The 13501-nt window shown below is 47.6% G+C and overlaps 2 protein-coding genes across 2 annotated transcripts in view; one reads left to right on the forward strand and one right to left on the reverse strand.

The window, feature by feature from the left end:
- LOC142582910 (trypsin-1-like) overlaps nucleotides 1–4359 on the forward strand; it is a 31089-nt gene extending 26730 nt beyond the window's left edge. The window contains exons 5-6 of the mRNA XM_075693035.1: nucleotides 1539–1678; nucleotides 3052–4359. Of these exons, the coding sequence (XP_075549150.1) occupies nucleotides 1539–1678; nucleotides 3052–3411 (500 nt within the window). The 3' untranslated portion in view covers nucleotides 3412–4359. The remainder of the gene's footprint in view (nucleotides 1–1538; nucleotides 1679–3051) is intronic.
- A 1152-nt stretch (nucleotides 4360–5511) lies between these two features.
- LOC142582909 (glucose-6-phosphatase 2-like) lies at nucleotides 5512–12432 on the reverse strand. Its single transcript, XM_075693034.1, has 5 exons — nucleotides 12232–12432; nucleotides 11565–11669; nucleotides 10450–10614; nucleotides 8006–8337; nucleotides 5512–7107 (listed from the first exon to the last, which is right to left on the reverse strand). Exons 2-5 carry the CDS (start codon nucleotides 11624–11626, stop codon nucleotides 6590–6592), a joined length of 1077 nt encoding a protein of 358 aa, XP_075549149.1. The 5' UTR covers nucleotides 11627–11669; nucleotides 12232–12432; the 3' UTR covers nucleotides 5512–6589.
- Nucleotides 12433–13501: the final 1069 nt, after the last annotated feature.

Genomic DNA, 13501 nt, shown 5'->3' on the forward strand with positions numbered 1-13501 from the left:
TATCTTACTTCAATAGACTATTCTCATTTTTTCTGCCCATTCCCCATCCCCCTGTGCAGAGTAACCAATCGGACACTTGATGTGGTTAACTTCCCTACCGTTCACCACTTGTTTTCGCTCTTTCTCTAATCAATAGCATCTCGTGACAGTGCTCCCCGCCGATTATTGCGAACTCTTTTTGCAGTCTCCTCGGTAGTATAAATTTGTCTGGGCACTGCGAACGTACATAACGTATTTGCTCGCATAGTGCTCACACTTTTTTTTTTTCGAGGGAAATGAATGCTGAGTTGGAGGGTGCAATACATAAGTGAAGAAAACTCTCGGATATAACGTTCTATGTGCTAAATAGAAAAACAATGAAGAATAAGGTAGCTGTAAATTGGGGTTCTCACACCAGCCACTGTAAACTCAAGCGAAATATGAAAAATAAGTTATGGAGTTTCAAGTGCCAAAACCACGATCTGATTATGAAGCACGCCGTAGTGGGGGACTCCGGAATAATTTGGGCCACCTGGTGTTCTTTAACGTGCACCTAAATCTAAGTACTCGAGTTTTTTCGCATTTCACCACCATCAAAATGCTACCCCCGTGGCCGGCATTGGATCCCACGACAAACAAACAAAAAATATGACTTCCAAACAGCACCTGCTTTGCAATATGAGTACACATTCTACGCAAGCAGGAACTGCAAATGCGCAAGCTGAAATATACTAGCTGAAACAGAAGCTCAAATTAATAAAGTTACCTACGCCAGACCTATTCAAAGTCGCTTTTAAAAGTGATGTCGGAACAAGAAGAAGACTATCGCTGCAACAATTTTCGGTGGTGCGTTGAAAACTTGAAAAAAGAATCACAATTTTGATTGCCAAGGGGGGGTCCGAGCGTTCTGCGAGTAAATACGCTCTGATTACTTCTATACGTGCTTATACTCATTTCATCCTGCTTATCGTTAACTGCGAAGAGCAGTTATTAGGGATATTCGCTTGGTTGTTCGCCAAAGTTTTTTGTCACTCAAACCATGACGCCAGAAATTATTTCCGACCTTGGCCTGAAGAATGTTGTGTTTTCAAGCCTCGCTCTCTAACTGCGACGCCACAGGCGCTTTACGCAAGGTAACGGATAATATTTGCATTAGGCGCCAGCAAACACCTGCCGTTTTCCGTCGGATTCGTGCACCGCGGTGCGGCGCCCCGCCATGCCCAACCAGCGCGTTGATCGAGACCCGGTGATTTCATTTGATCTAATCTGATCTGATTGGTACTCAGTATCATATGTGCTATTTTATAAACGTACCCAGGGGTCACGTGGCTTCTCATTTCTGTTCGCTGTAATCGGGTTCTGCCCGATTACTGCAAACAGCGGTAATCGGGTGTCACGCCAACAGAGTGCCTCCACTCTCTCCAAATACCCAGGCAAAGTGCTTCATCTGTCGATCTACTAAATGTGGTTATCGATAGCTGTTATGCACTCGTGGCAGGGTTTCTGAAGCATTGGTATACCTTTGAGCCTCACAATTTTTCCTCCTTCGTCGTTGACAGATGGTCCCACCTCCGACGTGCTGCAGGTCGTGGAGCTACCACTGGTAAACCTAACCCTGTGTAAGCAGCTCATCAGATTCCTCGTGGAAGACACAAATATCTGCGCTGGATTCCTTGAAGGCGGGAAGGACGCCTGCACGGTACGCAGCACTGATTAGCGCCACTGCGGAAACTAAGCCTATCAGAGAATATAGGTGGCATTGTTGCTCGCGATGTAGTTATCACTCTTTTGTTTTCTCTATTTTAAATGGTAGGCTCTGGAGAAGACTAGCTAGATATTTCGACTACCCCATTTATGTGTGTTCCATAACCGTCACCCCCCCCCCCCCAACATTAGATAACTGCCCTCTTACTATTCACCCCCAAAAATGTAGTACCCACTTTACAATCAGTCGATCAACCAAACAGTTTCGCTGCAACACTCAGGAGTACAAACAAGCGTGTCATAGTTATGTTGCCAAAGGAAACCCTTATTAGGCATATTTATGTCTCCTTATTATGAAATGACTGGCGAAATTATTACAGCAATTCAGTAAAAATTCTAAAGTTATCTGTGAGCATTTGGCCATACTATAAACGTAGTAATTGAAACAGTATGAAAGATTACTGGAATACGCGGGTGGGGACAGCAGCGTTGGTGGCGGCATCTTTTGACTCCGGCTTGAACAACAGCGCTTTAGGAACACTCCGGTGTCGCGCCGTTTTACTCGACGAAGAAAAAGAAGAACAAAAAAAATTATATGATTGCGTCGGTGCTGAAATATGTACTCTAGCAGGTAAGTACAATATAGTCTATCACTACACAAAACTTGAGCATGTGTTGGTTGAGCATATCGACCCTCCACGTCGCTCTCAGCAAAGTTGTTGGTGTATACGTCTAAAGCCAACTTATGATCGTCCGTGTCATGCTCAAACACTGTAAGCAGCTTCTCCTCGACAGTCGAGAAAACTGGAGCACGGATGGATGGATGGATGGATGGATGGATGGATGGATGGATGGATGGATGGATGGATGGATGGATGGATGGATGGATGGATGGATGGATGGATGGATGGATAGATAGATGGATGGATGGATGGATGGTTGGATGGATGGATGGATGGATGGATGGATGGATGGATGGATGGATGGATGGATGGATGGATGGATGGATGGATGGATGGATGGATGGATGGATGGACGGACGGACGGACGCACGGACGGACGGATGGATGGATGGATGGATGGACGGACGGACGGACGGACGGACGGACGGACGGACGGACGGACGGACGGACGGACGGATGAACGGACGGACGGACGGACGGATGGAAAACATCGTCTAGTGCCTGGAAAATAAATAGCATTAAAGTGCGGCCCATCATTAGGGGTTACTTCATTCGTAGGCTTTATTCGGCTTCATAATGTGTTTCTTCCTGTATTTGTGACTAATAAAAAATCGAGCTCCTTAGACCCCTTGTTTCTCTCGCAGATCTTAACCCTTCTCGCTTTTTTTCCGGCGTGTTTCTGCAGGGCGACTCCGGTGGACCGTTGTTCCAGATCATCAATGACGTTGCCGTGCAGATCGGCGTTGTGTCCTGGGGCCGAAGCTGTGCAGTGCCAAACTCGCCAGGCGTCTACACCGACATTCAACCGTACCTGCCGTGGATCGAGCGCGTCCTTCGATACAACAGCACAGCGCTGCCCAGTCGTCGACCTCGCACACGGACAACCACGTTCGCTGCCCGACGCCGCGGATCGTGGAACCGCAGGACTCCGGCCGTAAGGCGACGGCTTCCAGTGAGCGGGCGTCCGTCGCCTCCACGAGACGGCGTCACTAGCGTCACTGCATCGAATGCGATTATTCACCGGACGCACCACACTACTGCGTGATGCGCCATGGTCTCAGCCCACGCTCACGCATAATTTCATACCGGGGAACACTGGACGCAATTTGGCACGTCCTTTAGGATTGATTAGGCTCCATTACAGCGCTTCGACCATCCACTGACTGATGACACGGTCACAGGCCATACGCACGGCCCCCAAGACACTTACTTATCTTGAGAACAGGAACGGTGCGTTGCAGAGTGCGTGTGTGCCATCAAGGGGCGGAAGTTTATGGGTATGAACACTTTGGTCCTGAGTGAACGACGCCACACTAATAAGCCATTGCTAGTCGTACCGTCGCACTTTCTGACTTTTAAAACACCGAAAACGATCGCTATAGTCAGCGACAACCCATAAGAGGGCATAAAGCACGGCTATGCTTTTTAGCTTGCCGATTTCCCAATATCGCCCAGAGTATCGCGAAGTAGTTTAAAAAAAGGTAGTCTTCAATGTCGATTGCAGCCTGGTAAAAAGAACTATAATAGCGACGGTCAGCTCACCTGGCAATGTATGCTCAATAGAAGTTGCTTGTAACAATAGTGGCCCCAGGTAGACGGTGCAATCGAACTTCTGAATTTCCTAGAAAAGTGTGCTTCGCAGTTTACAGTCGCCTACATGTAAAGTTAGTAAAGTGCTCAATGATTCAAACTTGATACTCGGACTGCATGACTTCCACCGCTTATTTGCGTCGCTAGTGCACGGGCAGTGGAGACACCGAGCTGACGCATTGTAGTATACGATGATAATGAGGGCCTTTGTGAAGTATGGTGACTTCCGACACCATGGATAATTTTGATTCGGGAAAGCAAAACCAGAAGACAGTGCGGTATATTTTTGTTGTTTTCAACTCTGTCACGCTCTTCGAGAAAGTCTTTATCGTTATCACTGGAAAAACGTTTCCTCGTTCGTGGTGATCATCTGAGCTCGTATTTCCCGAAATAAAGAAATAAAAACGCCATTGACAGGTGGTTTCTTGCTAGTGCGATATAATATCGGCCGCCTGGCTTGACGCAAAACATTCAAGTCGACCAAGTCTTGGCGACCTTTTGTAGACTCGGTGCGAACCTTTAAATGTGCGCGAAACTGTGATCTCTCTCTCCATCCCTACAGCCCCTTCCCCCAGTGCAGGGTAGCAAACCGGAAGTGCGTCTGGTTAATCTCCCTGTGTTTCCTCTCTTCCATTTCCCCCTCTTCATATCTTCCCGGTGTGGCTCAATTCCTTGATACGTGAGTGACACCGATGTCATATCTGGACACCTCGGAGCTTAAAGACATGTTTCGTTTTAATTAAGCTTATTCGTATTTCTTTTCTTTTATAATATGTTAGCTTCGTAACCCAGCTTTTGTTCACCAGAATATGTTTTAGTTGTTTCAAGGGTGCTCAGGACGAACACGCGAGTTTGGCCCACTCCCATGGCTGGCCCAAGTTCACGTTGGCGTAGATTACGTAAACTTCGGAATCAGATCTCCTTAAAGAGCGCACTCTACGTGCGTAAGTTAACTGGCGTGAACAGTAACGAAAGCGTTTTGAGAGAGTTCAGGGCCGCCATTGTAAACCACTAATCAATGCTGCATGGCAGCCACACTATTCATCGACGACGTCAGTTAGACTTTATTAACCGCCTATATGTGAGGTTGCAGTGATTTTTAGGCAGCTGAACTTACAGGACACCAGGACTCAGATTTTGTGTCTTAGAATCATTAGTTAATTCAGCTGAAGATGTTTCCGAAGCTTGGGAGATTCCCGGTTTCGCCAAACACAGGACTTTCGGCATGACGTGCCCAGACGTAATCAACATTTCACCCCATTTCAACGCTGTTGCTGATGTAGTTCAGGCTGCTTTTTGGAACCTTTCAGGGCGAAGGTATACCTTCGTTAAACGTATACGGAATAGCCTTGTACAGGAATTACAGGTACTCAACAGGCGCCGCTGGAGGTAACACCTGTGGAATCACACAACATTTGCTCATGTTATTAACCCAATGTCTCCTCTGGTGTGACCCTTTGTGTAGGGGTTCTGAAGAAGTATGTGGCCATGCTATTTTTTGGTCATTCCACGTGCAAGTTATCTCCAAACAGATATTAAATCAAACAGACATGAAAACGTGCAAAATTGTCTTTATTAAACATGTTCAAAGTTAAACCACTGAAAGCAGTATAACGTTGGGCACATTTACCATTGTGACTGACATGAAGATCTAACCAGACATTACGCACACGCTCTAAAACATCACCTGCACAATACACAACCGAACAGTTCAGATCTGTACAATTATTTACAGTGAAGATATATTACAATGAATTTGTTTGTGAGGAATGATATGTTAATGTGTTCAGGTGGCAAGGTGAAAATGGTTACAGACTAACGTTTTTACCAGTTTACAGCTGTATATGTCGTTGGAGAAAAAATACACCACAAGCCTGAGAATTGCTTGCGGCAACGCCTTCGCATCGGCAAGGTATATGAAGCCGCTACTTTCTTCTAACATCTGTTTGAGCGAAATAGTGAAAGAGTCAATGCCAATAGCCAAGAGTGCAAAGATTATTAAATTGTGCAAACGTATAAATTTACCTCAGAGTATGCTCACTCTGTTATTTCTCTATGGGTTTGAGTTGATCTGCTCCAAACCGGTAATTCTACAATGCTTGATTTTGTCTCAATCTGGGACAAGTTTGATGTAAAATGCAGCCATTGCTCATGATTGATAATGACTGTGATGAAATGGTTATCACGACTGAGTGTTCCGTGAGACGTACTGTATGCTCGATGAGGATTGGTAAAGTGTCAATGAAAGCATGAGGAACTTTTCACGGCCTCCGCGCATGGTCTGTATGATTTTCCAGAAAGTGAAAAAAAGAATACATTCACCCAATTAGGTACCATGAAATGCACTGTGCATTATCAGACTACAGCTGGAAAGCTGTGTAACCGTATAACATACTTGCTCTTCTTAAATCTGTCATATTTAGTGGAGTGTGATTTTCGGACCAGCATGACAAACCCTGCGCGGAGACGGTCCATTGTCCCTATTCCGAACCTGCGGTTTCGTGGTTCCAGGTAGGGACGCTTTGGCAACAATTTGTTAAAAATACCTAAGGGAACTAGGGGAGGTATGGGACAGAAATTTGTTCAAGCAAGGGACGCCGAGGACAAGCAGCGCCGTCCTCAGACTACCCTGCCTACGAAGACTTTGCCTTTCCCGAAGGCCGGCGACGGCTTCCCGCTAAAGACGCCACCGCGTAGGGCACAAAGCCGAACATGATCGCTGCCAGGAGAGCGTTGAAGAGGAATGCCGAGGCATAAAAGACGGGCACGTTGTTCTTGGGCAGCGAGACCCACTCAGAAGCCTTGCCGACGCTGACGGCCAAGATAGCGGCCAGCACTCGCATGGACCAAGTGAACTCGGTCGACTTGACGCGCTGGTAGAAGTCGGAAGTCATGGCGAGGCCCATGCCAAATGGGAAGGCGCAGTAGCGCATCATGCTGAAGAAGGGCGTGGTGTCGACGTGGATGTACTCCTGCTTGACGCACCATTTGACAGCCCGGTCGACGGACCACATAGGGTCGACGCCCATGAGACGAAGAACGCCGTAAGTAGACAACGCACTGGCGCACAGACCCACGCTGATCAGGACGTACTGCTGGCGGGTCACGTGGTCGGTGTCGAGCTTGCACATGAACTTGGCCAGAAAGCAGCCTGAATGACGGGAGAAACAAACCGAATGTCGTTAAAGGTTGGTTCGCCAGGTCATGCACGACGTTAGTTACATGCAGCGTTTGTGAGAAGTTTGAAATCCACTGTGCCAGTGTCAAGATCCGTCGACAGTCAGTGTTTGTTTCAGAGCTGCATTATGATGTCTGGTATTCAATCCCCTTCTCTCTTTATTGGCCAAGCCACACCATCACCGTCTGCGAACACTTCAATTAAGTACTAAGGCGCGTTACTTCTACGCTTTTCTTTTTTAGAGCGCGACGCATATGCCCATATGCTACTCCGTTCTTATGCCCATATATATTAACGACTGGGTCCTGCCAAGAGGACATCCCGTACACGGCAAAGCCATCTTTGTCAGCTTGTAGCCTCTACAAGATAAATATCATTCGTACGATTTAGGGAGCATGTACCTAAAACAGCGCAGCCTTCTGAATGACTTTCTTTTCAACGTATGTCCTACGCCTCTCTCTGCGGGCAACTTTACACCGACTGGACGCGAGACCGTTCACCGAGTCAAAGATACTCGGACCATGGCCACACCCGTCACTGGCTCGAAAAGCGATTCTTGCACTAGTGCAATAGTTGAAGTGCACCGGCTTAAGAGACCGTTTATAGTGTCGCTGTGTATAGCGTCCCTCCCCCACGCACTCAGTGCTTACTCTCTCTCTTTTTCTTCTTTCTATTCCCCTTTCCCCCACCCCCAGTGTAGGGTAGCAAATCGGATGCTCTTCTGGTTGACCTCTCTGCTTTCCTATCCTTGTTTTCTCTCTCTCTTCTGCCACCTCACACACGTTCTTTTTTCTTACTTTCTAACCACTTTCCTAAAATATCGTTGCTCGAACACCGAGCACCAGTGACAGGACAGGAGAGACGCACTCACCTATGACCATGCCCATCAGGCACTGGTGGGGGAAGTGGGCGGCGATGTAGACCCGCGACAGGCTGACGATGCACAGGAGAGCCGCGTAGGCGCACCAGTGGAAGGAGGAGGTCCACGCCTTGCCCATCTGCTGGGCGACGCCAGTGCGACGCAGCAAAAAGTCCAGGATGATGTACCAGATGGCCGCCGACACCATGGCGTGGCCGGAAGGCGATCCGGGCCCGGTTTCGCACGTCAACGAGTACTGCCGGATGGCGGGCGTACCGGTGCCCGTGCGGTTGTACATCTCTGTTTCGTGCACCCACCAGTAAGGGCGCTCGCCATGCAGCATCCTGCGTGCACCAAACAAAGAAGGACGCGTGTGTGAACACTCAGTACCCAGCCATGGTATTAACTTTCCTTGGCTTATGCACGAACTAGAATCTCCAGAAAAAGTACCGGACCTTCGTTCCACTCTCTCTCTCTCTCTCTCTCTCTCTCTCTCTCTTCGTAAGCACGATACCATTTATTTCGAGTTTATCGAGCCTATGCTAAACCATCACGCTTGCAAAAGACCAGGGCCCACGTGAGAAAACCACCCTCGCCATTGGATGATATGTCAAAATAGCACCCGTATTTTTTATGACACCTCATTTATATGCTCAAAGAAATTAAAACCTCTTATGGTCCTTTTAAGCGTAACGTTTCCTTTTTGAATGCAGTGAAAGGGCGGCCATTCGATCGTGCTTTAGTCTGTCTCCATGGGGTCGAATTACACTCTTTAAATGCATTTAAATGCAGCCAACTTCTCAAGACTTTTCACCCGGCGCGTCAATGCAGCGCATTACATTTGCTGACGAAACACGGTTTCCCAGATGTTTCCTTCCACGGTGCGTGGCCTGTAACGACATAGTTCAGCAGAGCATTCGGTGGTGACTTAATCTACACCCTCGCCTCAATGTCGGCCAGCAACGGTTTGCTATTCCTGGAAATGAAGTGTATAGAGGCTTACCCTTACCTCCATAAGCAACCCAAGATTTTTATCTGGCACGACATGTCATGTTCTCGGAATCCTATCACTCGTTGCTGTTCCACGTCCTGCTTATAGAGGCACTGAAGTTGATATCTACGAGATACGCAGTAAACGCATTACGAATGTACAGAACATTCCAGATTTCGTAAAAGTGCAAAGAGATTACACATGCTTCTTCCTGCGCTTCACTAATTACAAGCTAATCAAAGGTGATCAAAGTGTCTATATATAAAAGAAAGAAGTAAAACACGCCACCGTATATGAGAAATCTAATTGTCTTTTCGTCAGTGGAGGGCGAAAATATGCATTGTTTCATTATTACTGTTGCTAAAAAATTATCAGATAGTGACGACGTAGGCCTAAGGGCAATAAGATATGCTGCTAGAGTATTGTGCCACGTATGCCGTTAAGCTTTCCAGTGCTGTTAACAACTGAAATAAAAGCGCATTGTTTCTCTGGCTACGCATATCCTTTCAGAATCCCTTTCTAAAGAACCTTTCTAACGCCATAACAAAGGTTTTACGACCCAACCATGGAAAGATAAAGGCGGGTTCTTAACACAGATGGGGGCGTTTAAGCGCTATGTTGCAGCAGAAACCATAGCGCGCTGCAGAAAGAATAAAAAGTGTTATTCGATGAGCTCTGTTCGTATGAAGACATACAAGCGAAATCAATAAGTTATATTTCGCTTTGCAAAATGTCCCGCAGTTGAGCTCCCAGAAAAACAGCCGATTTCAATTTAACGCCTTATCTGCACTTCAGTACTACAATTTTTTGGAGGAGTTTTCATGTATCCTGTAATGTTTCTTCCGTTAAGACGCGAAATTTAGTACTTTCTGACTTCCACACAACAAGGACGCAGACCTGTCGGTAGAAAATTTAATTGTACAGGACAAGTCTTAAAAAATTACGCTCAATATAAAATAATGTAACGTGTCCGTATATCCCTGTTTCGGGCTTTCTGTCATTATCTGCCATCCTTGCGAAAAAAACAGGTTATTCCAATGAAATAGGTTGAGCTGACAGCATGGAACAAGCACGTTTCTAAGATGCGTTTCTAACGTGCGCACGTCTTTATGCAGTGCTTCTGCGCCCCATTGTGGATTGTGGTTATGCTGTTTTTCGCAGAATACGCCGATTATAGGCAGAAACTCTTTCTTTATCCCATTTCCTGTCATCACTGCTTGGAAAAGAACGAAGCAGGATTACTTTTCGAATGTGGACGCCATGAGAGGAGATCGTCATTATGATTACCATCATCATTCTATTTAAGTCCGCCGCAGTTTGAAGGCTTCGAGGTACCCCCAGTGGCTCTCCTTGCTTCAAGCGAACCCACACTATGTCGGCAGGTTTCTTACTCTCACCGTTCAATTCAATCTCCTGCAACTCTCGACTGCTTACAGGAAAATCACTAGTGCGCAATAGCACTCACCATTTAAGCACCTGGTTGGACCACTCGGCGATGATGGTGACCCACATCAGTCGGCGTCCCACCGTCCAGTCGAGACAGTATATGAGCGGCGCGAAGATGAGGAAGGCGTACCGAGGATCTCCGAAGTTGGAGATCGCGAAGAACAGACCATGCTGGTGCTGAAACCTGTGTTGCAATAAAAATGGTGCATGAATTTTTTGTGAGGAGTGACTATCACCTATTTAAAATGGGAAAAATGCATTTGTATCATTTCTTATTAGTGATGATTACATGTAATTCAATCCGCCAGTCGTGCCTTGGAAGATAACGTTGCTAAACGGAGAGAATTGGCAATGTTTGCCCGTTAACGTTGATGCCGACGATATAAACATTCAGCCGACCAGATGAATGGGTAATGCAGCAGCGTTCGCACCTGGGATAGTAGGCTACGTATAACTACAGAAAGCCGGCATCAACAAGACGAAAACAGATGTACTGTCCAGATAGAGTAAAGACAGGGTCACCGTCTAGACGAACATAAAGTTAGTAGATATCCTGCCTGTTCAGAATGCAAGCTGTATTCTGACGTGTCTTTTGTGCGTGCCCGTGCGTACATTTAGCCATTTTTTCATGTTCGAAATCGCGTTCGTGCTGCACTCCTGCAGCAGCATAAGCAGCCTACCTCGGTCTTTTACAATATTTTACTAGTTTGAGTAACGTATATTTAGGGGTAAATAGAGAGCCCTTCAGCTTCCATGTCCTCAGATCAAAATTCGAGACCCAGCGGTACCGTAGAATGTCCCTAAATTCTAGCTAAACAGCAAATTGTGCAAATTTTGCCGGTACGCAGTCGAAATAGCGCAAGGAGAAAGTGCGATCGGTAGCAGGATCGACTAATGCGAAGACGTGCACTTCGTCCGAGAAACTAAAAGCTTAACCCTTTCAGCACTTGTTTGCGTTCCTTCGTTTTAGGCTTTTACACGTTGGTCAACACAATGCAGAACTAGCCCATCAGCTACCGAGTTCGTTCTGCCTGATTCCAGACAGCATTTCAAAAGTTGCGTGCTTATGGGAAGTGGCAGTTCTCTTTGCGAATTTAAACAGTGCGCAATGAGGAAAGTACGAGCAAAACCCACCTGGTTTGCAGTGACTGGATGGCGAACATGCCATTATCGTAGAGCGTATCCATCAGGATCATTTCTTGCAGCCGGCGAGAGCAAGGCACCTACGATTGGCACATCCTGGAATGAACAGTGAGAGAACAGAGATGAGTATTCAAGCAATATAGCCTATAACGATCGTTGAGGGGTACGCTCGGTTTTTCCTGTTTCGTAAGCATTGAATATCAGCGTAGGTAGATTTCGCTCGAGGGCTCTTGCTGTTGTCATGCGAATTAGAGACTGCAGCATGAGTTAGCAGCTCGGGGCCTACCGTGTGTGTTGCAATGTATCCAAAGACATATCGGACTGCAACCGTCAGCGCCTGTTTGCAGGATGTTTTCTTTTTTGTAGCTTGCGCTGGCATTATATTAACTCGCGCGCAGGCGTTCAGCAGTGCACAGCGAGAAATTAGAAGTTAGCACCCTAGCGAAATTGCAAACGGCGCTTCAGATAGCGCAGCCTTCGACATCTTGAAGCGTGCGTCTAGCTAGCTACCCTCCTCCAAAGAATGCACATATACATAAAATGAAAGAAATACAAGGAATCGCCTGTCATGCAAATATTGCGCGAAACCCGAAAAACTTTATCCCGAGCTTCTAGCAACACCAAAATAAAGGTAACAAGTAGCGAAGCGTATGCTTACCAAGAACACTGGAGCGGTGATTCCGAAGGTGAGAGAATGCTCAAGTACGCTGCAGCGCTAAAGGACAAGCACGTGTCCACGAAAGAGCAGAGTAATAAGAAGGCACTCGAGAAGCGGCTTTTTCGGTAACACTCGAATCCGGAAGACCGAACAACCTGATCGGCAGTAACGGAGAGCTGCGGTCATGTGGGGGTTCGACGTGACAGTGAGTTTCTTAAATACTCCTTCCAGGCGACTTCGCGGTGCCCCGCCAATTATCAGGTGCGGAGAAGAACGGGCGCCGACGTCACGCCCCATCAAAGCCCGATAGCCCAGACGGTGCGTGAGATCGTGGGCGAGGGAGAAGCGCGAGGTGGAAAAAAAATAAAAGCCTCGACGCGCCGCGCGAAATCACGCTCGTGGGGCGCACGCGTTAGGGCGCGCTTAGGTGCCTTCTATCTTCTCTTCCTCCGATCACCTCCTCGCCCTCATAACGCTTGTCGCCGGGGCGGCGAAGCTTTGGAGGCCGGACAGAGAGGGAGACACGTGCTACCGGCGTGGCGGCGTCATGTGCCGCTACGTAATTATGACGATACGGACGCGTTGTTCCCGGGGGCTTCCGTCACGTGTCCCCATGTTTGCTGCTGGGCTGCGGCGGCGAGTCGCAGACGCTCCGGCGCCCTTGGCAAGGAGGAGCTTTCTTGGCTTGTCTGGCGAGGAAAAAGTTAGGAAAAAAAATAAGAAAACAAGAAGCCGCGAAGGGTATCCTTCCGAACACTGCTGGGAAATCACCTCTTCGCTTTCTCGTCCCTCCACTATGTCAGCCCACCCTCTAGCTATGACAAACCTCGGCTGTCAAAACGGAGTGCTCACGCGTTCAACGGCTGATCGTGTCGGACGTGTGTTGGACTTTTTATTACGTGGACGTAACTGCTCCTGCTGTGCCGGATGGAAAAGAGAAAGAAAATAAAAAGCGGGGGAACCAGTTGCTGCTCTGCTCTTCTACCAACTCTAACAGCATCCATGCACACAGCAAGACCGACAGCGATACACGACGCATTGGCTCAACGCCTCCGCGATTCGCCTTCCTGCCTCGGCCGCCAGCGTATGACAAAGAGCGTACGATATTCGGCTAGCAACAGAGAATTTCCTGCCTTAGCGCCGAGGTTCTGCGTCGTTACTTCGTTTGCTCGCTGCAACCGGCTGTCCCCGTCGGCACGCAGCGATCTGTTTTGCCTTTCGTTCTATCGTGACTCAACGCTTTCACTTCTGTCTTCTTGTTTCATTTCTT

The sequence above is a fragment of the Dermacentor variabilis genome, chromosome 5 (genome assembly GCF_050947875.1).
Source record: "Dermacentor variabilis isolate Ectoservices chromosome 5, ASM5094787v1, whole genome shotgun sequence".
NCBI classification, from domain to species: Eukaryota; Metazoa; Arthropoda; class Arachnida; order Ixodida; family Ixodidae; genus Dermacentor; species Dermacentor variabilis.

What these genes read in the sequence shown, in the direction of transcription:
- LOC142582909 (XM_075693034.1), bottom strand. Translation starts at nt 11,626, where the DNA reads ATGATCCTGATGGATACGCTCTACGATAATGGCATGTTCGCCATCCAG. An exon ending in ATCCAGTCACTGCAAACCAG is followed by an intron (nt 10,615 to 11,564) that starts GTGGGTTTTGCT and finishes ATTGCAACACAG; the next exon opens with GTTTCAGCACCAGCATGGTC. An exon ending in CCTGATGGGCATGGTCATAG is followed by an intron (nt 7,108 to 8,005) that starts GTGAGTGCGTCT and finishes CCCGTCATTCAG; the next exon opens with GCTGCTTTCTGGCCAAGTTC.